The sequence below is a fragment of the Salmo trutta genome, chromosome 4 (assembly GCF_901001165.1).
Source record: "Salmo trutta chromosome 4, fSalTru1.1, whole genome shotgun sequence".
Taxonomy (NCBI): Eukaryota; Metazoa; Chordata; class Actinopteri; order Salmoniformes; family Salmonidae; genus Salmo; species Salmo trutta.
The window spans coordinates 25,192,081-25,218,937 of record NC_042960.1 but is presented as its reverse complement, the minus strand read 5'-3'; the positions used below and the strand labels follow the sequence as shown (position 1 = coordinate 25,218,937).

Sequence of the window (26,857 nt, the reverse complement as noted above, 5' to 3'; positions counted from 1 at the left end):
TAACATAATTAAACTCCAAATGACTATTATATTATTTTGAAGTATATTTTCTCAGTTTCAAAATGTTTCTTTCTGCCCAAACAAATACATAATGACTTTCTTTGTGATGGCGTATATTCAATGGATTCATTATAATAGACACCCACCCCTCACCGGTGCTGGCTAATCACCTTGATGTATACTGTAAATAGCGAATGCCAACAAGAAAGAGGTGAAAATGGAACTGTTTGAAAAGGGATCATATAGACATTGCCTGTTTTTTTTTTACAGGCAAAATGCTGTGAATTCAAAGTCAATTAGGTATTATATGGATAATCATGTTGATTTATGGACTGTCAGTAATATGCAAATAGTTGTCTACTTATGAATTGGACAGCATAGGTGTAATTTCGCAGCAGTCTAAGGCACTGCATCGCAGTGCTAGAGGTGTCGATTCCAGGCTGTATCACAACTGGCCATGATTGGGAGTCCCATAGGGCGGCGCACAATTGGCCCAGCGTCGTTAGGGTTTGGCTGGGCTAGGCCATCAGTGTAAATTTGAATTTGTTCTTAACTGACTTGCCTAGTTCAGTAAAGGTTAAAGAAATGTACCTTATTGCAAACAAGGTGGAAGGAATGCTGAAATTACAGATTGTGCCTTTAAATGAACAAGATAACCTGAAAATACAAGGGGGCTGTCGTTCATGGCATGGACAATATGTCTTCACATTAGGCTACTCATACAGCAGATAAACTCATACGAAGGGTTGTTGTTACTTGTGGCATCAAGTCAACAAGGTGAAAAGTTTATACACCAATAGGTGTAGTCGGCCATAAAACTTTGAAGAAGAAGAAAAGTATTAATGGGAAACATGGGAAATGTAGTTTAGACGCAGAGTCTGGGGTCGCCATCATCATGCGTGGTTTTCCCCCGATGTTCAACCAGTGACGATATCAGCAGGCATTAGGTGTTTGTTTTACGAATAAGTACTTAAAGTAGATTTCTTTTTGTTTCGGTTGTCGTTTTATTTTGGCTTTTGCCAGTGTATTTGCTTCCCTTCATCGTCTCCGTTCGCGGGGATCTCAGAGGTAACGTTCGCTATCTGGTTAGCATGCTAAATTGGCTTAACAGTTAGTTACCATGCGGGGTTAATATATTTCGATATCTAACGTTAGCTAGCTGACAAAAAAAGATACAATGACTTGACTGCTGTCCAAATAATGTTAGATATCGTTACCTATATTGTTTTGGTGCATTCCACAAGTGTACAGCGCACGGTAGCTAGCTACGCTAGTTGCTAACTAGCCTATATAGAAGGCCGATTTGGGCCAAAGTTTGGCAGGGGGCTCGTTAAGCCTCGGGTTCGATCACTGAGAGGAGGGCGCGCATAAGAAGTGTGTGTCAACGTCGTCATTTTTATAAGTGCAGTAACAAGCTAGTCAGGTAACGTTAACAATTTAATTTCGACGTAATGCCCGCTGACGTCAGTTATTTTGCTAGCCAGCTATTCATTGTAGACCGAACTAACGTAGCCGGTCATTTGTCCCTCCTACTAGTTTAATGCGTAGCTAAAGAAGCTAGCTAGCTATCTCAGTTTCTGACAAATCTCATACTACTAACGTTAGCTAGCTAGGCTTGTTTCTCTTTCCTGCTGCGAAGTGTTGTGGTATGGTACGTTTATTTATAGTAGCTAGCTAGTTAGTTGGTTATCTAGGGATTGTTGGGTTCAAAGGCAGTTCACTGTTTTTTTGACTAAATGTTAGCTAGCTATCGGTGACTATATTCTGCTCTACTAAGTTAACTGTTGTAACGTTAGCTTGCAATCTGTTTTATTCAGGAAGTAAACATCATTTCAAATCCCAAATGTTTATCATAGATAAGCATTTGGTGTGAATTGGAATTGTCGTTTACTTCCTGAATTAAAACATTATTGACCCCAACCTTGCCAACTAGTTTTTTATTTATTTATAAGCTGTGTTTATGACAGTGTGGCCTAGTTTTGAATCTCTTCTATATCATCAATATGGTCTATAGGGGAGGGTTATTATAATTAACTATTTGTGCATTGTACCTACCCAATACACTCCCATTTAGTCTTTATTGGCATGCCTAACTCCATAGCGCATGGCTTAAGATACAATGACCAAAATTCCTAAATTGACCCCAACCCTGGTCTGCCAGCCTAACGTGGTTGATTTTTGTGACCTGGTTGTAGGCTGTCTGTTTTGTTCGGGACTGACTAATAGGCCTACCCTCTACCATTCCAGTTCCAATCGTTTTAATACTCACACTTATCTGTCTCTCCATAGAGGAGCTATGTACAACGGCATTGGCCTGACCACGCCGCGAGGCAGCGGCACTAACGGCTATGTGCAGCGTAACCTGTCGAGCGTGCGTGCAAAGCGTCCACGGGACGAGCGCGGTGGTGAGCGGGACGAGAAGGACCGTGAGAGGCTGGAGAGCCAGCTGAACCGTCAGCCCAACGCAGATATCCTGGAGCACCAGAGAAAGAGGCAGCTGGAGGTCAAGTGTGCAGAGCTCCAGGACATGATGGAAGAGCAGGGGTGAGAGAGAGGGTTAGGTGGATAGGTGTAAGAGGGAGGGAGGGGCGGGCAGGCAGGGGGGTGGGGGGAGAGGAGTAGGGGTGAGAGAGGGATTTAATTAAGCTGGCCCGGGTTGCACTGGGCTATGGCCTGTCACGTGACCGGACATTTTCAAACTAGTTTACATTGGGAAGGCAGATGAAGCAAACACAGAATCCTACTCATTACTCCACATGCTTAACCAATGTCACTTTTTGGGGGGGAGGTGATGTTGGCCAGAGCGGGCCCCCTGGTTCAAGCCCGGTTCCAAAATGAATGAAATCACTTTTCACCCAGTGCAAACTCCAGGTAGCCGGGCCATTTTAATCAAATCCCCTCAGAGTGGGATGGGAGGGACTGAGAGAAAGGGTGAAGATATGGGGTGCTGAAGGAGAGAGTTCGGTGTCTTAACTGCTGAGCCGCGTGTGTGTGTTGATGACAGGTACTCAGCTGAGGAGATTGAAGAGAAGGTGAACAGCTTCCGCATGATGCTGCAGGAGAAGCAGGAGCCGCCTTCAGCCCCTACCGAGAGACCATTGTAAGTACACACCACCACAGATTTACATTTTTACATTTTAGTCATTTAGCAGACGCTCTTATCCAGAGCGACTTACAGCAGTGAATGCATACATTTCATTAAAAAAATTCCCCTGTACTGGTCCCCCATGGGAATCGAACCCACAACCCTGGCGTTGCAAACACCATGCTCTACCAACTGAGCCACACAGGATCATTACTATAGAGTAATGAAACTAGTGAAACCACAGATCTAGTGATCACTACGGACTAGTGACATTTATACTGCAGACCACCACAAACTACTACAGACCAGCATGGCTGCACAAACTTTAAATTAACTATAATCAAGCTTTATTTATACAGCACATTTCAGACAAGGAAAAAAACTAAGAAAATCGGTGAAAATAAAAACTGAAATATTTACTAAACAAAGTAAGAGGATTAAAAAACAAAAGAATAACAAATAAATAAAAACTGAACCACTAAAAAGCACCCTAAGGAAAAGTAAAGCTAAAAAGGTGTTGTAATTTTTAAGTTCTCTTTTTAAAATGTCAAACGTTTCGGCTGCCTTAGGTTCTCAGGCAGGCTATTCCAGTGGCTGGTGGCATAGTAACTAAAGGCTGCTTGGCCATGCCTCTTGGTCCTAGGCTTTGGTATAGTTAAAAGGCAAGTGCCAGAGGACCTGAGGGACCTACTGGGCACCTAACTTAAAAGCATGTCTGACATGTATTGGGGGGTGCATAGTTGTGGGTTGATTAAAAAATCTTAAAATGTGTTTTAAAACTCACAGGCAGCCAGTGCAGAGACCTTAAAACCGGTGTAATGTGTGCTCTCCATCTGGTCTTGGCCAGTACCCGTGCTGCAGTATACTGTGTGTTTTGCAGTTGACCAATGGCTTTCTTGTGTAGACCAGACAGGAGAGCATTACAGTTGTCAAGCCTGCTTGTCATAAAAGCATGGATGTGTCTCTGTATCAGCCTGAGAGAGAAAAGGCTGCACCTTGACAATGTTCCTCAGGTGGTAAAAAGCTATTTTGGTCACATTCCTATTGTGTGATTTGAGATTGAGAACAATTGAAAATAACAAAGGTTTTTTACCTGGTGTATTATCTTTATTGCCTGTGAATAAAAATGTGCAGCCAGATACATTCTGTGCTTTGGCTCCAAAAATAAGTACCTCTGTCTTGTCTTGGAGCTAAAATCCTCTGGTGACACAAATGTAAAGTTGTCTAGTCTGCGTAGCAGTGAAAATCAATGATGTGCTTTCTGATAACGCTGCCCAGGGGTTATAGATAGATGGACCGGACCCAAAATCAAACCTTGTGGAACGCTGCCAAGTGATATGTAAACTCAGCAAAAAAAAGTCCTCTCAGCAACTGAGACATAAATTGAAAAAGTTCCACAGAAATTGAATAATGTGTCCCTGAACAAATGGGGGGGGAATCAAAAGTAACAGTCAGTATCTGGTGTGGCCAACAGCTGCATTAAGTACCGCAGTACATCTCCTCATGGACTGCACCAGATTTGCCAGTCCTTGCTGTGAGATGTTACCCCACTCTTCCACCAAGGCACCTGCAAGTTCCCAGACACTTCTGGGGGGAATGGCCCAAGCCCTCACCCTTCGATCCAACAGGTCCCAGACATGCTCAATGGGATTGAGATCCGGGCTCTTCGCTGGCCATGGCAGAACACTGACATTCCTGTCTTGAAGGAAATCACGCACAGAATGAGCAGTATGGCTGGTGGCATTGTCATGCTGGAGGGTCATGTCAGGATGAGCCTGCAGGAAGGGTACCACATGAGGGAGGAGGATGTCTTCCCTGTAAGGCACAGCGTTGAGATTGCCTGCACTGACAACAAGCTCAGTCCGTTGATGCTGTGACACACCACCATGACGGACCCTCCACTTCCAAATCGATCCCGCTCCAGAGTACAGGCCTCGGTGTAACGCTCATTTCTTTCACGATAAATGCGAATCCGACCATCGCCCCTGGTGAGACAAAACCGTGACTCGTCAGTGAAGAGCACAGTCCTGTCTGGTCCAGCAACGGTGGGTTTGTGCCCATAGGTGACGTTGTTGCCGGTGATGTCTGGTTAGGTCCTGCCTTCCAACAGGCCTACAAGCCCTCAGTCCAGCCTCTCTCAGCCTATTGCGGACAGTCTGAGCACTGATGTAGGGATTGTGCGTTCCTGGTGTAACTCGGGCAGTTGTTGTTGCCATCCTTTACCTGTCCCCCAGGTGTGATGTTCGGCTGTACCGATCCTGAGCAGATGTTTTTACACGTGGTCTGCCACTGCGAGGACGATCAGCTGTCCGTCCTGTCTCCCTGTAGCGCTGTCTTAGGCGTCTCACAGTATGGACGTTGCAATTTATTGCCCTGGCCACATCTGCATGCCTCCTTGCAGCATGCCTAAGGCACGTTCACGCAGATGAGCAGGGACCCTGGGCATCTTTCTTTTGGTGTTTTTCAGAGTCAGTGGAAAGGCCTCCTTAGTGTCCTACGTTTTCATAACTGTGACCTTAATTGCCTACTGTCTGCAAGCTGTTAGTGTCTTAACGACCGTTCCACAGGTGCATGTTCATTAATTGTTTATGGTTCATTGAACAAGCATGGGAAACGGTGTTTAAACCCTTTACAATGAAGATCTGTGAAGTTATTTAGATTTTTACAAATTATCTTTGAAAGACAGGGTCCTGAAAAAGGGACATCTTTTTTTTTCTGAGTTTATCAAACTTCTCATCAGGTCTTGCTTGACTGATACCCAGACTGTTTATCTTATCTCTTAAACATGCCGCAAACTCATCACATTTCGATGTGGAAGAAACTTCATATAGGTTTGTGGGGATAGGATTTATCAGGCCACCTGGTTGAGAAGAGCAGTCTCGACTTTATTCTGATTCAGTGATCAAGTTAGAAATGCCAGTCGGGGAAATTTTTCTAATTGCCTTGTTATATATGTGAAGTTGCTCTCTCAGAATATCATAATGGACCTGGAACTTTGACTTTCTCCATTTCTGCTCAGCCTTTCTGCAAATTCTCTTAAATGTATTAGTTTCCTTAATCATCCAGGGGCTCCCCAGTTGGATGTGACCATTTTCAACTTTACTGGAGCTATGGCATCAATTGTTGCCCTTAATTTGCTATTAAAGTTATCAACTAAATCATCACAAGAGGAAGGCAGAATAGGTGGAGTATTGTTCATACACTCAATAAAATCTTAAAGCGTTTCTTAATAATGCGTTCAGCATTACTCTGTGCTATGGGCAACAAGGTAGTCAGCTAAAGCAACATCAACAATCGAGGATATGTCAATAGAATGCTCCTTGGTAATAACCGCAGCCATACTCTGGACCTGATTATCGGTCGGCCCAGTAACATGTTGGATGAAGTCCATAAAGCTCAAAAGATTCAGAAATTCAATGTCCTTGGAGTCAGTCTCTTTGTCAACATGAATATTCAAAAGGCACTCGCACATCTGAGCTATCATTTTTGCAGGTGCATGGTAACAGTTGAATAAAATGAGAGAGAAAATAAGAAACCCGAACACTGCTCTTGATAGTATCACTGCTCTTTAATAAGCTTTATATATTGGCCTCACGGCCTTCGTCAGCTTTTTCAACATGAATATTAAAATCACCAAACACAATGATTTTATCATAGTTCTCAAGAACAATAGTACAGAGAAATCAGTAAAGAAAGTGGGGCAGTGCTTTGGTGGCCTATACAGGGTTATGGCCAGCACTGGTGGCTAAAATTTAAACAGTATAGCATGCTGCTCGAAAGACCTAAAGTCGCCAAATGAAATGTCCTTACAGCTGAGAGCATTAGTGAAAATAGATGCTGTCTCCACCCCTTTTCCCTTTTCTGATAGAGTATGAAAAGCTGTAGTCTGGGGGGGAAGCTTCAATAAGAACGGCACTACAGTCTGAAGACAGCCATGTTTCAGTGAGTAACATGCAATCAACTTTGCGCTCAGGAATGTAATGAGGTCATTCACGAGATGTTTTACTAGTGATTGCATTTAAGGGTGCCGTCCGTATTCAATGTGTGGGCCACTCTTCACCTGGGCCATCTGCCTAGAGGTAATCAATGGAGTAACAACCAAATTAACGTTACAGCCATGTTTTCTGACAGTCTCCAACCTATCAGACTGGTAGGAGATGAGTTTGTATAAACTCACTAGAAAGCAGATAAAGGAACATAAAGTGGCCATTTCTATAGGAGTTGATATGGTTTCCAAGTCCTCTATTGCTTATTCTAACAGGGAGAACTGGAGCACTACCAGACCCTGTCTGTCAGTCTCAAACAGTTAGCGATGTTGCTAGAAATTGGAACGCCTGCGCTTAGGGGGGGATCATATCTCTTTTAAAAAGTGCTGGTTTGCGCCCACAAAAAGACATTCCTGTCATTGCAAAGTTTCTTCAGGTGCTCGTTTAGGGCAAAGAGTTAGCTGAAAAGTTCCAAACCTCTTCGGTAGCTCGGGAAGGGGCCAGAGAATTATCTTCCCTGTGCTTAATGAGGGTCGTTTAAAAAAAAAAAAAAAAGCCTAAAATGAAGGTTGTTTAAACCTACGTGAGTGACGATGGTGTCAGTATTGGAGTAGTTGACCAGAACTGTGGGCAGGAGAGAGTTGATGACATGGACACAGGCTCCTGGGTGACAGTGGACCTTAGTCGGTCCACAGACCATAGGCAGGCCAACATCCCTCACCATCGAGCTGCCCACAATGATTGTGAATCCGATGGGGAAACGACCTGTTGAACTGTGATGGCTGTGGGGGAGGGTGCCACTGGGCCCCGCCGGCTGTTGGTATACACCCATGGTCCGTGCTGACTCCCGGGACTGCTAGGTCGGTCTCAAGCGGGGCAAAGCTGTTTGCTAGCTGGATCGGATCTTCTCAGATTGATGGGTGGCCAGACTGCCTCCCTGATCTCCTACGCCTGTGTCCAGTCTCCCATGGGCCGCGGAGTTGAGCTTAACATCTGTTCGTTGGATTGGGACAGGTCAACGCCGCCCGACTCATCATTAGCTTTGCTATAGGAGGCATTTAAAACTGAGATTCGGTTTGCCTGGGTTACAGCAAGGTTGGTGTACTTAGAAAGCAAATTTTTATTTTCTCGCAGCTGAGCTAACTGCCGGAGGATCTCTTCCCTAAGATGTTTGATGGTGGTGCATTTAGGGCAGACAAATCCCTGTCCATTTTCCAGTTCCACCTTATCTTCATCTTGTGATTGTGTGGAAATCATCTCACACCTGAAGCATTTGTGCCCAGCCATGGATGAAAACACTGGTGGGCTAGCACTGCTAACGTTTGCCTGTTCCGTTTTCATGATGGCTAGCAGCTAACTGGAATCCGGGACACACATTTTCGGTCCCAGTCGTAAAAGCAGAACGCATCGCGGAATCAATAGTAATACAAACCGAGTGTAGGCAGTACACTGTTCTGTTGTGCGCTCTGGTGACGTCTGTTGCGTGATGACGTGGCTCTTCCAATCTTCCAACAGTTGCTGGCCATTGAACAAGGTGGTGAAACACCACTGTTCCACTCTTTGGGGAGTAACCAAGTGTGACAATAGGACCTATTGAAAACTGCCCCCCCCCCCCCCCCCCCCCCCAGGGCGACAGAGACTCACGCCCTGGCTGCAGCCAATCAGCAGAAGAATGACAAGCTAAGGGCAGCATTCGGCATCGCCACGGACTACGTAGACGGCTCCTCCTTCCACCCGGAGCGCAAGGAGCGAGAGAAGGAGAAGAGGGAGCAGGAGAGGCTGGAGAAAGAGAAGCAACAGCAGCAGAAATACGTGTGAGTCGAGGGGGTGTGTGTGTGTGATTCTCCTAGCTAGACTTACTCGTGTAACTCTGATTTTCCTTTGTTTATCCCCTCTTGTTACTTACCATCTCTTTCTCTCTCTTCCCCTCCGTCTCTCTCTCTCTCCCCCTCCGTCTCTCTCTCAGGCTGGTAGAAGAGTCAGAGGACTCGGACTCACCAGCCCGAAAACAGAGCCGTAAGAAGAAAAGGAAGAAAAACAAGAACAGAGACAGGTGAGAGAAGGGAGAAAGTCCTATTTTGTGTGCATGCGTAAAAATAATGCATAGCTTGTTTGATTGACAGTTTACTCTTCTTCAGCTCAGAGAGTCCCTCCCCCTCTCCTCCACGGGTGAAAACTAAAAAGAGGAAAAAGAAAAGGTTTCCATTCATTTTTTCCATTTTGCAGACAGTGAATGGATTTCATGTCCAGCGTAGTTTCATAACATTGGTATTGTTATTTCAGAACATCTAAATTGTAGTGGATTAGAACCTCTTGTGTAAGGGATGTGCATGCTTACAGCTTGACGATCACATGTGCTAGCGAGGACTCATAGGTCTGACACACCAATAAAATGTGCTGGCCCAGAGTACTTAGCACCTCTGAACGTAATTTGCCTACCGATTTTTACATGTAGTATCACGTGAAAAATGACATCTACAGCGGGCGTTCCCCCAAAACAAAGCGTTCTGAACGATCAACAGACAAACGCTAGATTCACGTTCGGTGTGATGTGTGAGCCTTTTACCTTTTTCAGCTTAATGAACAAAGACTTTGTGTTCTCTGTTCTAGGGACAGGCTGGGAAAAAAGGATGACAAAGACAGGTGGGTCCTACAGAAAGTGGTTCATAGTTCGTGTGTGTGTGTGTACTAAAATACTTTGTTTCCCCTCTCAGCTCCTCAGACGAGAAGCAGGCATCCAAGAAAAAACGCAAGAGAAGTGAAAATGAGACTCCGCCCCAGGGTAAGACACGGCGCCATAGGAGTGGGTCCTCCAGCTCTGCTCACAGGTACTTCCGGATCACCAGAGGTCATGACTCACAATTTGGGGTTGTAACTTCCCCTAAATTCCCAGGTTTTCCACAAATCCTCATTGAAGTTACCAAAAATGTGCAACCCTACTCGCATAGTTACTCAATTCTAGTCATTCAATAACTTAAAAGCCAAGGCAGAGTTTTGAGTTGCACCCCATGCTGTTATTCCATCTCTCATGCCTTATCTCCATTTGATCAGCCAATCCCCTCCCCTGCTGAGAGAGAGGCAGCAGAACCAGCCAGTCAAGAGAGCAGAAGAGGGGAGAAAGGGGCTGTCTCCTGACAGGAGGGGTTGTGGTCGCGAGGACGGGAGTCCACAGCGTCCGGGAGGCAGAATGGTAAGACCACCTGTGATTGGTCCGGTGATCAGCTCCCTCTACCATTTCAAAACCTCTCCTGTTTTGTGACAATTCGGCATAATCAATGGCCTTCAGCACTCTTGCTCATTATCCTTTTTCCTCTCACCTCACTCTCCTTACCTCCTTTTCCCCCTCCTTCTCTCCCTCTCAGAGATCTCCCAGGTATCACAGCTCCCCTGAACGCCGACCGAGGGCAGACAAGGAACGGGAGAAGGAGCGACTGAAGGACAAAGAGAAAAAAAGAGAGGAGCGTGAGAAAGTGAAGCCTACAAGAAAGAGACACGACTCCTCTTCCCCCTCTCCTCCTCGACTGGAACGAGAGAAAGCCAGGCGCTCCAGAAGTGGAGAGAGAGAGCGAGAGAAGGATAGAGGAAAGGAGAGAACAATGCTGCAGAGGAGCAGAGACGACTCTTCATCCCCCTCTCCACCCCCGAAACACCCGGACACCAGGAAACAGAGGAGCGGAAAGGAGGACAAACCACAAAGACGAGACTCCTCTTTGTCTCCATCTCCAGAAAAAGAGGGAGCAAGGAGAGGAAGGAGTGGAGAGGGGGAGCGAGGAAAAGAAAGAAATGTCCCCCCCCGAGCCCCAGCTGACAGAGAGAGGGGGAGAGGGAATGAGAAAGAAGGATCTCTCCCTAGTCGGAAAAGAGATGGAGGGAGGGGTAGAAACTCATCCCGCGACTCCACATCCCCTGTCTCTCAATCACCTCTCACTAATGGACGACAGAAAGAAAGGGAGCGTGAGGGAAGGACAGAGAACGAGTGGAAACCGGAGGAGAGGGGTAAAGGGAGGGAGAGAGAATTGAACGAAGAGAGGGAGAAACAAGATGAGCGGAGGAAGCAGGAGAGTGAAAGGGAGAAAGAGAGGGAGCGAGACCGAGATGGAAGGAGAGAGCGCGAGAGATCTGGCAGACTGTCTTCTACTCAACAACATCCGTCTATCTGTTTGTCTGAAGACCTCCCCGTGGAGCAAGAGGGGGAGAGGGGGGCAGTAGAGAGGGAGCGAAAAAGACAAACTGAGGAGGACAACAGGCGGGAGAACAGAGACCGAAGCCTGCCGGAAAAGGAGCAAGAGAAGGAGAAGCCGAACGCGAAGGAAAGCAGCGGGAGTGATAGCGACAGTTCTTCCTCATCCTCCTCTGGCTCATCATCATCATCTTCATCCTCCGACGAGGGAGAGAAGAAAAAGGGAACCACGGCGAAGAGCAGCCCAGCGAAGAAAGCCCTACCCTCTCTCATCTCTCCTCCCGCCGTAGGTGCCGCCTTCCAGAGGTATCTGGCCAATGGGGGCAGAGAGAGCGCTTCAGAGAGTGACGAACAGAGAGCTACAGGGAGAGAGAAGGAACGTGAGAGAACGGGAGGAGGGGACAGGTTCATGCTCTCTGAAAGGGAAAACCCGCCCCCTGCTGCCGAACGCTGCCCCCCTGCTGCCGAACGCTACCCCTCCACAGACAGAGAGAAGGCGCGAGGGAGGGGACAGGAGAGGTACAGCCCCACGGAGGTAGAGAGCTCCAGCCCTCCACCCTCTCCTCCCAGAAGAGGAGCCCCCCAAGGCAGAGGCGAGAGGTACGCCCCCACTGAAGTGGAAAGAGAGAAGGAGCGGGAGAAGGAGAGCGAGGGAGGGGTGAAGAGCCAGGCCAGGAGGGCAGAGAAGTACAGCCCCTCTGAGCAGGAGTGGGAGAGGAGGAGGGCGCCCTCCCCAAAAGCCCCCGCAGTAGCAGTTGTCCCACGGCCCTCCCCTCCTCGCCGCACCCCCCCACGGCAGTACCAGGACCCCCCCAAACGCTCCCCCAGCCCTCGACGACAAGCCACCACCCGGAGAGCCTCGCCTCCTACCCGCTCCCCGACTCGCGCCTACGTACCACGGCGGAGCCGCAGCCGGGAGCTAAAGCACAACCGAGAGAGGCAGAGAGCGAGGGATAGAGGGAGGGATCGCTCCAGAGACAGAGGAGCCAGGAGGAGCAGGTCGAGGAGCCCCAGAAGACGCAGTCCCCTCTACAGGTAGGACCAGGACCTATTCACAACAAATCAGACGCAACTCAACTATACACACATCAAACATCACACACAGTGCGAACATAAATCAATAATAACTCGATTCAAATCTGCCAAGACCTCAGAATGCCAAACCAGATTCTGAATTGTTTATTTAATTTGTGTATTTATTTTCTCGTCCCTCAGGTCTCGGCGATCCCCCTCTCCCATTCGACAAAGTAGAAGCAGCCTCTCGCTATCCAGAGAAAGGCGGAGAGACCAGGAGAGAGAGAAGAATAGAGAGCTGGAGAGAGCGAGGGAAAAAGAGCGGCAACGTGAAAAAGAGCAAGAGAGGCGAGAGCGCCAACCTGTTAAAGACGTTCCCCCACCCCGTCGCTCTTCCTCTTCTGGTTCTTCTTCTTCCTCATCCCCCTCTCCGGCCCGAGAGAGGAAGGAGCTGCCTGTAGAAAAAGTGATGAAACCAACAGTGGAGAAAGACCGAAGAAGTGATAGAGAGGAACGAGAGAAAGGGGAAGACAGAGGAAGGAAGGCTCGTTCCATACCCTCAACGCTCCACTCCAAGGAGACCAGTCCCCTTCCCAGCCAATCAGATATCAGAGCCCACCCCAAAGAAACACGTCACTCTGACCCACCCCGCTTCAGGTCGCCACAGGCCCTCAGCCATTCAGAGACCAGAGTATCTCTACGAGACACCTCGAGGACCCAATCTCCTCTCCCCTCACGCGGCGCTGCCGATCCCTCAGACCGACCAGTCCGGACTGAAAATGGTGTGAGCGAGAAGGGGGCCAAAGAGGAAAAAAAAGGAAAGTTGGGCAGCCCCAGCTCTTCATCTTCTTCTTCCTCCTCATCTTCCTCTTCATCAGACAGTTCTGACTCTGATGCAGAGCAAGGAAAAGCGTAAGGAGGGGTGTTAAATGATTGACATATTTTACATTTGGATCACATTGCGGATAGAAATGCTGTAAATAGAGCTGACATGATTCCTCTCTTTACAATGTCCCCCTCTCTCTCTCTCCCAGAGGTGACAGGATAACAACTGCCCATAGCTCCTCCTCCTCATCCTCTTCTGAAAGTGAGAAGGAAGACAAGAAAAAGTGGTAACCAAAAAGACTAGGACCACCAGAATTGATGTTGACATAATGTTAACTATTTGTTATAGATCTATTATTTCCATTGGTTCTTGACACAGAACTCATATACTGTAATGTTTCTAGTTATGATGTACATCTAATTGAAGTCATGGAAATGACAATATTATTTATTATCTAATGTTATTCAAAAAGTCTGGAATATTTCTGTAACATACAGGAACCAGTAGATATTTGACACCTCATCTTTTCCAGCCCAGCGCAACCTCAAAGAGTGCCAGCTGACTCGCTGAGAGACTCTCGCTCTCTCAGCTACTCTCCACCCAGACAGAGGCGACCTGCACATTCTCCACCCACCCGCAGGTCAGTAGTCAACTAGCCAATTTGAAGGCAAACATATTTTTCTGTGTTCCTATAGGGAAAAACAGACTAATCTTTAAAATGATTGACTCCAACAGAAGGTACAGGTTTCGAGAAATAAGTACATGTTAATGTTTTGCGGGAAAATGTACTTGCTACAACTGATGTGATTCTCACCTTGCCATCTTAAGATGTATGCACTAATTGTCAGTCGCTCTGTATAAGAAGTCTGCTAAATGACTAAAATGTAAACAAACTATTCTAGCAACTACTGTGTATGTCAATCATTATTGTGGAGTTATCTGTACTGATTTATTGGGTTATTCTCCCCCTCTTTTCAAGGAGTGGCAGCAGACGGTCCCCAAGCCGATCACCAAGCAGTAGGAGAAGAAAATGATCCTTCACTCTGAAGTGTAACTGCCACTTTCCCTCCCCCTTCCTCCATCCAAACACTTCTGGGCTGTTTGAACTGGACTGTACCATTTGGATATTAAAGGGAGGGGAAGTTAAGGACATTTGATCTGTGAATGACTGAGTGAATTAAGCTTTGTTGTTGATTCTGTGGCATGAGGATAGCACCACAGGAAGAAAACGTTGGCAGAATTTGAAACCCAACAGAGACCAAGAGGTCTGCTTTTAGTCAAGAGTTTTTGTACATTTTGTTTTATGCTGTACTGTAAGGAAGACATGTAACTGTAAATGGTAGGTGGAGAGTCCATGATAGGAAAGTCAAGCACAGAAGCTTTCCAGACTCAAAACATTGTGCACACCCACACAGTCCTATTCAATTATCTCAAAACAACAAACATTCACTGCACATTTTCTTCCCCTCTGTATTTGTGTTGATCTACATGTAGATATGACCCATCTGTGTTTTGGTTATTGCCAATGGATTACGTGCTGTTTCCATGTTGATTAGAAACTGCAACTCATGGTTTGTTTCTCTTTGAAAATAATGAATGATAATAAAAAGTTGTATCATTTTTGTTGGCAGTGATTAATTTTCAACCATTCAATTATTTTTAGGTTATCTCTGCAACATTGAACTAAAATGTCGTGCCATTTTATGTTAAATGCGTCTGTCCACAACGGATTAATTTGTAAGTAAAAACAAGTGCAATCACTAACCAGGTTTCCATCCAACCTTTTTATGCGACAGGCCTGATGGAAACAACATTTGTTGGGAAACTTTCCAAATGTCGATTAAACGAAACACGTTAGACAAGGTGCAAGAAATGTAGGGGGAACGCTTTTATGCACAAATATCGATATATATAAGTAAATTTGGGAGTCATGACAACGACTAGTCGCAAGCATCTCGAAGGGTGCAATTCAGGGCATGTGCAGGAAACCCTCTATTTCTATTGGTCAATCTTGGACAGGCGGGGGCAGTACAGTAGGTGGCGTTAATGCACAATAACGTTGGATGCCAGCCACATCTAAACTCCATAGGAGTGCACTGTTTTCCCGCAGCAGTATGGGGGGTGATGAAGGTCATAAATAATACTCGTGAAGCTACTGATACCTCTCACGAAGTCACTTAACGTCTTCCTAGCGCCATAAAATACCGTCATGAATTAACATGGACTGTCATTAGAGACAAGTTTTTTTCTAAGGCGTCAAATTGCCGACACGTTCACGTCATGTAGACGTTGCTATCACGTCGCGTAACGTGGCACTGACACGTCACGTGTCAGTTTTTTATTTTATTTTTTATGTTATTTTCATTAACAATTCAATACAGAAAGTACATGAGGGAACACAAGTGTATATATAGATTATATACAATGGACAATTGAGCTGGGGGTACAATATCACATTACACAAGGACCTTAAGTGTACATCATTAGTATTAATTTGAGGCAAGTTCTGAAGACACCTAGTAAAAAACTGCGACATAGTGGTAGTAACGTTATATCGTCGATAACAACTAGACTGACTTTCGTTCTATAGTATGCGCCACCGGAAATTGCCACGCCGGTAGGAAGTGTGTTTAGAACTTCGATCATGGAATGTGCATACGGGATATTCCAACTTTTTATTTTTTATTAACATCAAATCAATACAGGAAGTACATGAGGGAACACAAGTATATATGGATAATATACAATGGACAATTGAGCTAGGGGGTACAATATCACATTACACAAGGACCTTAAGGGACATACATAGAAGTATAATTCTAACAGCTCTGTAGTTAGAGTATTTAATTGTCTTAAAATACAGTTCAATTTATTTTTGTAGGGTAAGAAAATGTGTTTTTTTTTTGTTTGTAAATTTATATTTGTGAATATGAAATTTGGCCAAAAGAATAATGAAATTAATTACATAAAAATGTTTCAGCTTATTCCTATCATAGGTAAAGAATCCAAGCAGTACATCTCTCCACAATAGTGTAAGACCTTCATAAATGTGTTCAATTATAAATCTACTGATGTCTTGCCACAGTTTTCTTACATGAATACAATGCCAAAAAAGATGCAACACTGTTTCTGGGTGGTCATTACAAAATGAGCAATTTGAGTTGATGTTTTCCTTAAACTTCTTCATATAGTGGTTGGCAGGATAATATTTATGAATAATTTTAAAGGAAACTTCCTTAATTTTGTTAACAAGTAGGTATGTGTGTGGCAACATCCAAACTTTTTCCAACAGATATTATCAATAAATCCATTCTAATAAGGCATTACAGAAGGTATAGATACAACATCCTGCTGAAACAAGGTTCGTATCGCTCTGTTGTTGAATGGACCAAAAGAGAAACAAATCTTTCCTACCGATGAGTTTACAGGGTCAATAGAAGGTAGGCTCTGATGGTCAGGTCTTGACACGTTCCGGAATAATAAAGCAACACCTGAGGGAATGGCATCTAAAACAATTGCAAAATCTTTAGGTGTTATTCCATATATAATATCTGTGTGGAGAAAAATTATGTTTATAAATTAAGGACCATGACAAGAAAACCTGCCGATGAAAAGCAGAAAGTTTCACTGGAACTTTGTCAATATTATAATTGCAAAACAACATGACGTTAAGGCCACCAAAAGTAGAGAAAACATGATGAGGAATAAAATTCCAGATAGAAGTGGGTCTTCTTAGGAATTGTTTTATCCAATTGATCTTAAAAGTATTATTTAAGGTAGTAATATTCCAACTCGGGAACTCCGCTGAAACAACCACACGTCACCAAGTCGGCCACTGGGCTTCCTCTCATCATCATATTTGGTAGTGAACGGAAACGCCAACCGGATGCTTCACATTAATACATCCGGTGAAATATCTGTCTCATTGTATATTTTGGCGACTGTTTGGTTTAAATGGGAAACACGAAATTCGTAAACAGAACTTGAGCTCAACAATATTTATATTTTCTGACGCTTAAAACTGTATATTTGTCTTCACAATGAGTCCTGTCGAGGTAACAGTGTCTACCATCTATACTGTTTTCTTCTGAGCATATCAGGAATGGTCATGCAATCAACGGCAATCAAGTCGCCTGCTCAGATAACTACATTGCTAGTAATCGTGTTAATTTGCACTAGCTACATGAACGCTTACAGACATGTTATTTGTCATCTAGCTAGCTACATTAGTTAGGTAATGTTACTGTAACGTTGAACATTTAGCTAGCAATACTTGTATCATGCCCATTCAATATTTTTAAAATGCTGCTATTTCTTTTATAAATCTGATATCTTAATTACATTAGCTATGTGTCATTGTGTTCTTCGTCCAGCACCTCCACATGTCCGTGTTCTCCCAGAGTTTCTCTCCCTGTGGTCGTTTCCTAGCCGCCGGCAACAACTACGGCGAGATAGCGGTGTTCAGGTGAGACCGAGCTAGGTCGAGGACATGCAGTTTACTGGCAGCTTGCACTTTGAGTAGTGAGAAATATTATGATATGAACAGAGATTATGTAATCAAACTGTCCCTGCAATACAAATGTATAATTTTAATGTTTGAATGGATAAAGCACATTTGAGGTGCCCAAGTCCAATGTATCTTATTTACTTAGTTCTTTACAGTAAAATGCTATTTATATAATTTTCCCCAGTCTCTCCTCAGCGCTTAGCCCAGATGCTACAGATCTGAGCCAGAAACCCATCCTCACATTTACTGGTTAGTCTTTCTTTCCTTTGATATGTTCAAACAGTCTCTACTTGCTACTTATGCTGGTGTTCTACCATAGAAATAGCTTTCAAGACATGCTGTATCTCACCCTTCATCCCTCGATTAAGTGGGACACCTGTCAGTCTACTCTTCTATTTCTTAATTTTCTGTCTTTCTCCCCTTCACACGTTTATTCTCACTCAGCTCACGAGGGGCCCGTCTTCTCTCTCCTCTCCACGGACTCTCACCTCCTGAGTGCCGGCAATGGAGAGATCAGCGCCTGGAGCTGGGCGGAGCTTATCAAGCGGGTAAGGCCGTTACAAGATAAAGCAAGCCTACCAAAATGAATAACTGTTTAGTGTGAACAGTATTTCTATACAGTCTATGACAGTATGTGATATTGACCAAGTCTCTGAGTCTCTCTCCCAGAATACCAAGGCTGCTTGGACAAAGAGGCCGAATTACAAGTAAGGCACCAATCAGCCCTACATTTGTTTTGAGAAAACACAAGAAAGTGTGTCTGTGTGTAGACTGTGTACATTTGTGTTGGTTATTTTATCTCCAGATGTTTGTCTTTGCTGTCTGATGTTTGTAGCCAAAAAGTGTGTTTGTTCATAAATGCCCCTCTTTGCAGATCCAGCCTGGAGATCCCAGAGATCAATGCCATGACTATCAATCCCACTGTGAGTACACAGACACTTGTCAGATTCATTAAGTACCTCACTGTACTGAGACAAGTGTTCTCTTTCTCACTCTCTCAGGAGAACAGTCTAGTGATTGGTGGAGGGGACAATAACATCCACATAATGGATCTGGAAAGTGGCGTCTTTAAGGTTTGAGAAATATTCATTGCTTCGATTCGGTCTCAAGATTCACCCATGTGATGTTGAACATTTTAAATAAATATTCTTCGTTGCTACATCTTTTAATATCTTCTCTCTTCATCCTTTCCTCTCTCGCTATCCCACACTTAACCTTTGTTTGATCTCTTTATTGCTCTCTCTCCCTTCCCCAGTCAGTTCTGCAGGGTCATACAGACTACATCCACTGTCTGAGTGTGAGAGAGAGGGAGGGGGAGATCCTCTCTGGGAGTGAGGACGGCGCTGTCAGGATATGGGGTGAGTGACGGATGCATCAACCTATCACTGCTTCAGGTTACGCTATCTGTCATTGACACATCTGGAATCAATGCATGGCTGTATTACATTATACTCTAGTGTTGTCATGTATCTCACTCTCTGAACTCCGCCTCCAGACTACAGGACTGGCCAATCCGTACACTGCATTGAGGTCTACAAATATGAGGTAAGATATTGGGATGGGTGGTTGCCTGCCGCTACCCTCCATATGTACAGAAGTTATAATGTAGCATCTTTCTTACATGCAAAAGTATATTTAAGTAATTTTTTGTTTAACCAAAAACATTTTTATATGTAGGCAGGGCAAACCTGTTTTGGTGATTTCTGGTATATCATCAAAAATAAATCAATCACAGCCTATTTTTGTATTCATCAAGCGGTTGTTACCTGATTTAAGTACAATACCATTGGAAATTGATGTTAAGTTCAATTTATATATTGCTAAAACTAAGTTAAATGATGCTCTTGTTCCTTCCTGTTGCCAAGACATATTGATAAATAGCCCAATCTACATATACACAACCATATGATTACTTTTGTTGCACATGTATGCGCTGTTGAAACTACCACAGCTCAAAAAACATGTAAACTGGATATATTTTTACATCACTGGTTAAAGGAAAACCTGCTGAACAGTTGGCTACATTTTGGAATGTTGCATTTTGGTACAAGGTTCACCAAAACAGAAAGACAAACTCAACACTGTTTTGTCAATCACTCCTATTGATTATCACGTTGAAATCAATTGTTGCACAAGAGGGATATGAGGTCTCATGAGGTTGTTGGTAAAGCATGACATTTGCAACGCCAGGGTTGTGGGTTCAATTCCCACAGGGGACCAGTAAGAAAATGTATCCACTCACTACTGTAAGTCATTCTAGATAAGAGCGTCTGCTAAATGACTACAATGTAATAGTAATGTTGTATGTCCTGTTAAAAGTAACAGCTCAAACTACACGTAGTCTGTGAATGATGTGTACATCACTGGTTAGAGGACAATTTGTAGAAGACAGCTAGCTACATTTTGAAGTTGTATTTTGCTTCAAGTGGGTCGCCAACGCAGTAAGTGTAACGCCACACTTTTTGTAAATTCCATCGATTCCGCTGAAAATCAATAGAACAGGGGGCAAACATTTGGCTGCCGCGCTGTTTAAACTAACACTATTCAAAGGCCACGTGGAAACTTGGAATAACCTATACATTGTTGTTTAGATGAGAATGTGTAGAAGGCTTCTATCTATATTTTGGAATGGCCTATAGTATGGGGGGGGGACTTTCTGTTAACTTCAACTAATCACAACCCTCCATAGGATATCAACAGTGACAACTGTTGGCTGCTATTTAAGTGATCGTTTGACTGTCAAGTTTGTGCATTTGTGTGTGGCTAGTGTCTTTTTATAGCGAACTACCAAATTATCCATGCCATTTCAGAAAGAAAATGATGGCTGCCTTCTAAGTCCTGCGAACTTCAGTGCGTAAGACAAAATCAACAGTACAAAACCAAACATATTGATCTGTTTTAAGCAATTAATCTTTTGTCATCGTGTTGACTATAAAGTTTTATACTAACATCACCAATCTGAGGTAAAACAATGTGTAATTCCCCCAATTCGATGTGGTCAAAACATTAGCTTGTTTAGTTGGGTAATATACATTTTAATTAGATATTGCAAAATAATTATCTTAATTTAGGATGATAGTAAATCATTTCAACGATCACAGATTTCTCACCAGTTTAATCATTTAGTGTTGACAAAACACTCCTTAACATTATTTAACCGGGAAGGCGGTCTACACTAGAACCTGCATAGGGCCTGTGCAGCAGGCTGAATGTTTGACATCCCTGTCAAATCAAATTGTATTAGTCACATGCGGCGAATACAAAAGGCGTAGACCATACAGTGAAATGCTTACTTACAAGACCCTAACCAACAATAGAGTTTAAAAGAAAATACAGATAAGAAATAAAAGTAACAAGTAATTAAAGAGCAGCAGTAAAATAACAATAACGAGACCTATATACGGGGGGGGGGTACCGGTACAGAGTCAATGTGCAGGGGTACCGGTTAGTTGAGGTAATATGTACAGTGGGGGGAAAAAGTATTTGATCCCCTGCTGATTTTGTACGTTTGCCCACTGACAAAGAAATGATCAGTCTATAATTTTAATGGTAGGTTTATTTGAACCGTGAGAGACAGAATAACAACAAAAATATCCAGAAAAACGCATGTCAAAAATGTTATAAATTGATTTGCATTTTAATGAGGGAAATTAGTATTTGACCCCCTCTCAATCAGAAAGATTTCTGGCTCCCAGGTGTCTTTTATACAGGTAACGAGGTGAGATTAGGAGCACACTCTTAAAGGGAGTGCTCCTAATCTCAGCTTGCTACTTGTATAAAAGATACCTGTCCACAGAAGCAATCAATCAATCAGATTCCAAACTCTCCACCATGGTCAAGACCAAAGAGCTCTCCAAGGATGTCAGGGACAAGATTGTAGACCTACACAAGGCTGGAATGGGCTACAAGACCATCGCCAAGCAGCTTGGTGAGAAGGTGACAACAGTTGGTGCGATTATTCGCAAATGGAAGAAACACAAAAGAACTGTCAATCTCCCTCGGCCTGGGGCTCCATGCAAGATCTCACCTTGTGGAGTTGCAATGATCATGAGAACGGTGAGGAATCAGCCCAGAACTACACGGGAGGATCTTGTCAATGATCTCAAGGCAGCTGGGACCATAGTCACCAAGAAAACAATTGGTAACACACTACGCCGTGAAGGACTGAAATCCTGCAGCGCCCGCAAGGTCCCCCTGCTCAAGAAAGCACATATACATGCCCGTCTGAAGTTTGCCAATGAACATCTGAATGATTCAGAGGACAACTGGGTGAAAGTGTTGTGGTCAGATGAGACCAAAATGGAGCTCTTTGGCATCAACTCAACTCGCTGTGTTTGGAGGAGGAGGAATGCTGCATATGACCCCAAGAACACCATCCTCACCGTCAAACATGGAGGTGGAAACATTATGCTTTGGGGGTGTTTTTCTGCTAAGGGGACAGGACAACTTCACCGCATCAAAGGGACGATGGACGGGGCCATGTACCGTCAAATCTTGGGTGAGAACCTCCTTCCCTCAGCCAGGGCATTGAAAATGGGTCGTGGATGGGTATTCCAGCATGACAATGACCCAAAACACACGGCCAAGGCAACAAAGGAGTGGCTCAAGAAGAAGCACATTAAGGTCCTGGAGTGGCCTAGCCAGTCTCCAGACCTTAATCCCATAGAAAATCTGTGGAGGGAGCTGAAGGTTCAAGTTGCCAAACGTCAGCCTCGAAACCTTAATGACTTGGAGAAGATCTGCAAAGAGGAGTAGGACAAAATCCCTCCTGAGATGTGTGCAAACCTGGTGGCCAACTACAAGAAACGTCTGACCTCTGTGATTGCCAACAATGGTTTTGCCACCAAGTACTAAGTCATGTTTTGCAGAGGGTGTGAAATACTTATTTCTCTCATTAAAATGCAAATCATTTTATAACATTTTTGACATGCGTTTTTCTGGATTTTTTTGTTGTTATTCTGTCTCTCTGTTCAAATAAACCTACCATTAAAATTATAGACTGATCATTTCTTTGTCAGTGGACAAACGTACAAAATCAGCAGGGGATCAAATACTTTTTTCCCCCCACTGTACATGTAGGTAGAGTTATTAAAGTGACTATGCATAGATGATAACAACAGAGACTAGCAGCGGTGTAAAAGACGGGGGGGGAGGGTCAATGCAAATAGTCTGGTTAGCCATTTGATTAGATGTTCAGAAGTCTTATGGCTTGGGAGTAGAAGCTGTTTAGAATCCTCTTGGACATAGACTTGGCGCTTTGGTACCGCTTGCTGTGCAGTAGCAGAGAGAACAGTCTGACTAGGGTGGCTGGAGGCTTTGACAATTTTTAGGGCCTTTCTCTGACACCGCCTGCTATAGAGGTCCTGGATGGCAGGAAGCTTGGCCCCGGTGATGTACTGGGCCGTTCGCACTACCCTCTGTAGTGCCTTGCGGTCAGAGGCCGAGCAATTGCCGTACCAGGCAGTGATGCAACCAGTCAGGATGCTCTCAATGGTGCAGCTGGAGAACCTTTTGAGGATCTGAGGACCCAAGCCAAATCTTTTCAGTCTCCTGAGGGGAATAGGCTTTGACGTGCCCTCTTCACAACTGTCTTAGTGTGTTTGGACCATGATAGTTTGTTGTTGATGTGGACACCAAGGAACTTGAAGCTGTCATCCTGCTCCATTGCAGCCTCGTCAATGAGAATTGGGGCCTGCTCGGTCCTCTTTTTCCTGTAGTCCACAATCCTCTCGTTTGTCTTGATCACGTTGAGGGAGAGGTTGTTGTCCTGGCACCACACGGCCAGGTCTCTGACCTCCTCCCTATAGGCTGATCAGGCCTACCACTGTTGTCATCGGCCAACTTAATGATGGTGTTGGAGTCGTGCCTGGCCTTGCAGTCATGAGTGAACAGGGAGTGAAGGAGGGGACTGAGCACGCACCCCTGAGGGGCCCCTGTGTTGAGGATCAGCGTGACGGATGTGTTGTTACCTACCCTTACCGCCTGGGGGCGGCCCGTCAGGAAGTCCAGGATCCATTTACAGAGGGAGGTGTCCCGGGGTCCTTAGCTTATTGATGAGCTTTGAGGGCACTATGGTGTTGAACGCTGAGCTGTAGTCAATGAATAGCATTCTCACATATAGGTGTTCCTTTTGTCCAGGTGGGAAAGGGCAGTGTTGCGTGCAATAGCGATTGCATCATCTGTGGATCTGTTGGGGTGGTATGCAAATTGGAGTGGGTCTAGTGTTTCTGGGCTAATGGTGTTGATATGAGCCATGACCAGCCTTTCAAAGCACTTCATGGCTACAGATGTGAGTACTACGGGTCGGTAGTTGTTTAGGCAGGTTACCTTAGTGTTCTTGGGCACAGGCACTATGGTGGTCTGCTTAAAGCATGTTAGTATTACAGACTCGGACAGGGAGAGGTTGAAAATGTCAGTGAAGACACTTGCCAATTGGTCAGCGCATGCTCACAGTACATGTCCTGGTAATCCATCTGTCCCTGCAGCCTTGTGAATGTTGATCTGTTTAAAAGTCTTACTCACATCGGCTGCAGAGAGCGTGATCAGTCTTCCAGAACAGCTGGTGCTCTCATGCATGTTTCAATGTTATTTGCCTCAAAGCGAGCATAGAAGTAGTTTAGGTCGTCTGATAGGCTTGTGTCACTGGGCAGCTCTCGGCTATGCTTCCCTTTGTAGTCTAATGGCTTGCAAGCCTTGCCACAGCCGACAAGCGTCAGAGCCGGTGTAGTACGATTCGATCTTAGTCCTGTATTGACGCTTTACCTGTTTGACGGTTTGTCGGAGTGCATAGCGGGATTTTGGGTTAAAGCTTCCGGGTTAGAATCCCGCTCCTTGAAGGCGGCAGCTCTAGCCTTTAGCTCAGTGCGGATGTTGCCTGTAATCCATGGCTTCTGGTTGGTGTATGTACGTACGGTCACTGTGGGGACGACGTCATCGATGCACTTCTTGATGAAGCCAATGGCTGATGTGGTGTTCTCCTCAATACCATCGGAGGAATCCCAGAACATATTCCAGTCTGTGCTAGTAAAACAGTCCTGTAGCTTAGCATCTGCTTCATCGGACCACTTTTTTATTGATCTAGTCACTGGTGCTTCCTGCTTTAATTTTTGCTTGTAAGCAGGAATTAGGAGGATAGAATTATGGTCAGATTTGCCAAATGGAGGGCAAGGGAGAGCTTTGTATCTATCTCTGTATGGAATAAACGTGGTTCAGAGTTTTCTTTCCTCTGGTTGCACATTTAACATGCTGATAGAAATTTGGTTAAACGGATTTAAGTTGCCCTGCATTAAATTCCCTGGCTATTAGGAGCGCCGCCTCTGGGTGAGTGTTTTCCTGTTTGCTTATGGTGGAATACAGCTCATTCAATGCTGTCTTAGTGCCAGCCTCTGACTGTGGTGGTATGTAAACAACTATGAAAACGCTCTAGGTAGGTAGTGTGGTCTACAGTTTATCATGAGATACTCTACCTCAGGTGAGCAATAGCTCGAGACTTCTTAGATATCGTGCACCAGCTGTTATTTATAAAAATACAAAGTCCGCCGCCCCTTTCTGCAGATTGCGTAACAAAATACACATCATACTACAAACAAAATCATAATGCTTCTACTCTTTCTCTCTTCTCTCACTCCCTCTTTCTAGGAATGCGCCCGCCCCCAATATGGCAAGTGGATCAGCTGCCTGACAACCGACTCTGATTGGATGGTGAGGAAAGGGCAGCCCTTGCAATTTAGTTTTTTCCCATAAGTCAACAGTCCCTTCCCCCATAGGATGAGCTCTCTCTTTCTAGAAATTGTCCTGTCTTGTTCAGTACCTCAGTCTGAAATGCGGCACTTATGTTGTTATCAGTGTGGTTGTCGTGGCGATACATTAGAACAGTTGCGAAGGTCGACTCCACCTGTGGAATGTCTCGCGATGTTATCTTTTAGTCCTTCAGGATGAAAACTCGAGATGCCTGAAATGTTTTTTGCAATGCAGACAGTAACATTACTCAGCATTTCCTCCTACAATTTGATCACCTTTTAATGTAATTAAATAATTCTCCCTAACCCCTGTCCCTTATTTTTCCCCACCAGCTCTGTGGAGGAGGCCCATCCCTTTCCCTATGGCACCTCCGCTCCATGTCACCCACCTCCATCTTCCCTCTCTCCGGATGCCAGCGACAAGCCAACTTTTACCAGGACATGGTGAGACGTGTGTGTGTGTGTGTGGGTCAGACTGTGTGTGGGAAGGGAGAAAGAAAGTTTGTTTGTCTTTCTCTAACTGCAGACAGTCCGTGTGTGTGTGTGACCTCTCCCCCGCCTGTAGATCTTGTCGGTGGGTGAGGGCCAGTGTGTGTCCCACTGTCTCCTCGGGGGAGAGGTAAAGGCTCAGATCCCCTGCACCCCCCACTCCCTCAACACGCTGGCACTGAACCTCAACAGCACTGAACACAGGGTGAGAGTCATTAGACATACCATCTGAACACTCCACATTACTCATCTGACCCCTCAGGTTAAATTTCCTTCTTCGCTTGTCCCGCTTGTTTTCTTCCTGTTCTTGTTCGTAAGTCCTGTGTGGCTCAGTTGGTAGAGCATGTCGCTTACAACGCCATGGCTGTAGGTTCGATTCCCATGGGGTACCAGTACGAAAAAAAAAGTAAAGTAATTATGCACTCACTACTGTAAGTTTCTGTGGATAAGAGCATTACTAATGATTAAATGTAATATATTTTGTCCACATCAAAGCCTCAGTACATTTTTTTATTTTTTGTTAAACCTTTATTTAATTATTCAAGTCAGTTAGGAACAAATTCTTATTTGCAATGACTCCCTACCCCGGACGACGCTGGGCCAATTGTGCGCCGCCCTATGGAACTCCTAATCACGGATGTGATACAGCCTGGATGATATTATTGATATTCAGTTTTGATATGGTCTCAGTGTTGATATGGTTGAGTTTTGTTGAGCAGGGACTGTGGTGGTTTTTGGTGTATGAAGGAAGTGGTTGTGATGTCTTTGCTTTTCCAGGTGCTGACAGTAGGTGGAAGCAGTCACCAGATGGACGTATTCACCAACCTGTCCTACAGAACCTTCTCGCTGTCTTTCTGAGGACACACACATAACCCGATTTGAGCTCAAAATGTGCTATTTCTTGATTAATTGTACTACACTATTGTGTATATAACTCATGCCTCTCTTGTCCAAAGGACTCCCATTCCAGGATTCATCCTGATGTGTTTTTATGATAATAAAATATTTTGGTCACTTTTCCATATCTGTGC

At 44.7% G+C, this 26,857-nt stretch overlaps 2 protein-coding genes across 7 annotated transcripts; both read left to right on the top strand.

The window, feature by feature from the left end:
* The first annotated feature begins 853 nt into the window (after window positions 1–853).
* On the top strand, window positions 854–14,711 carry LOC115192135 (serine/arginine repetitive matrix protein 2). Of its 5 annotated transcripts, none has more exons than XM_029750301.1 (14): window positions 854–1,068; window positions 2,290–2,544; window positions 3,005–3,100; window positions 8,700–8,885; window positions 9,038–9,124; window positions 9,210–9,269; window positions 9,682–9,714; window positions 9,786–9,899; window positions 10,123–10,261; window positions 10,434–12,286; window positions 12,467–13,177; window positions 13,300–13,377; window positions 13,624–13,731; window positions 14,071–14,711. In XM_029750301.1, the coding sequence occupies exons 2-14, from the start codon at window positions 2,297–2,299 to the stop codon at window positions 14,123–14,125; spliced, it is 3,768 nt and encodes a 1,255-aa protein (XP_029606161.1). In that variant the 5' UTR covers window positions 854–1,068; window positions 2,290–2,296; the 3' UTR covers window positions 14,126–14,711. The 5 variants fall into 5 exon arrangements, with proteins under 5 accessions (XP_029606161.1, XP_029606164.1, XP_029606165.1 ...); XM_029750304.1 differs by having other exon boundaries at window positions 854–1,085; XM_029750303.1 differs by lacking the exon at window positions 854–1,068 and adding an exon at window positions 1,338–1,423.
* Window positions 14,712–16,987: 2,276 nt separating this feature from the next.
* LOC115192132 (THO complex subunit 6 homolog) lies at window positions 16,988–26,850 on the top strand. 2 transcript variants are annotated; one of them, XM_029750297.1, is made up of 13 exons: window positions 16,988–17,146; window positions 17,465–17,556; window positions 17,783–17,847; window positions 18,043–18,146; window positions 18,268–18,305; window positions 18,473–18,521; window positions 18,600–18,671; window positions 18,854–18,956; window positions 19,094–19,143; window positions 25,237–25,299; window positions 25,671–25,781; window positions 25,903–26,031; window positions 26,604–26,850. In XM_029750297.1, the coding sequence occupies exons 1-13, from the start codon at window positions 17,132–17,134 to the stop codon at window positions 26,682–26,684; spliced, it is 972 nt and encodes a 323-aa protein (XP_029606157.1). In that variant the 5' UTR covers window positions 16,988–17,131; the 3' UTR covers window positions 26,685–26,850. The 2 variants fall into 2 exon arrangements, with proteins under 2 accessions (XP_029606157.1, XP_029606156.1); XM_029750296.1 differs by lacking the exon at window positions 16,988–17,146 and adding an exon at window positions 17,157–17,247.
* Window positions 26,851–26,857: the final 7 nt, after the last annotated feature.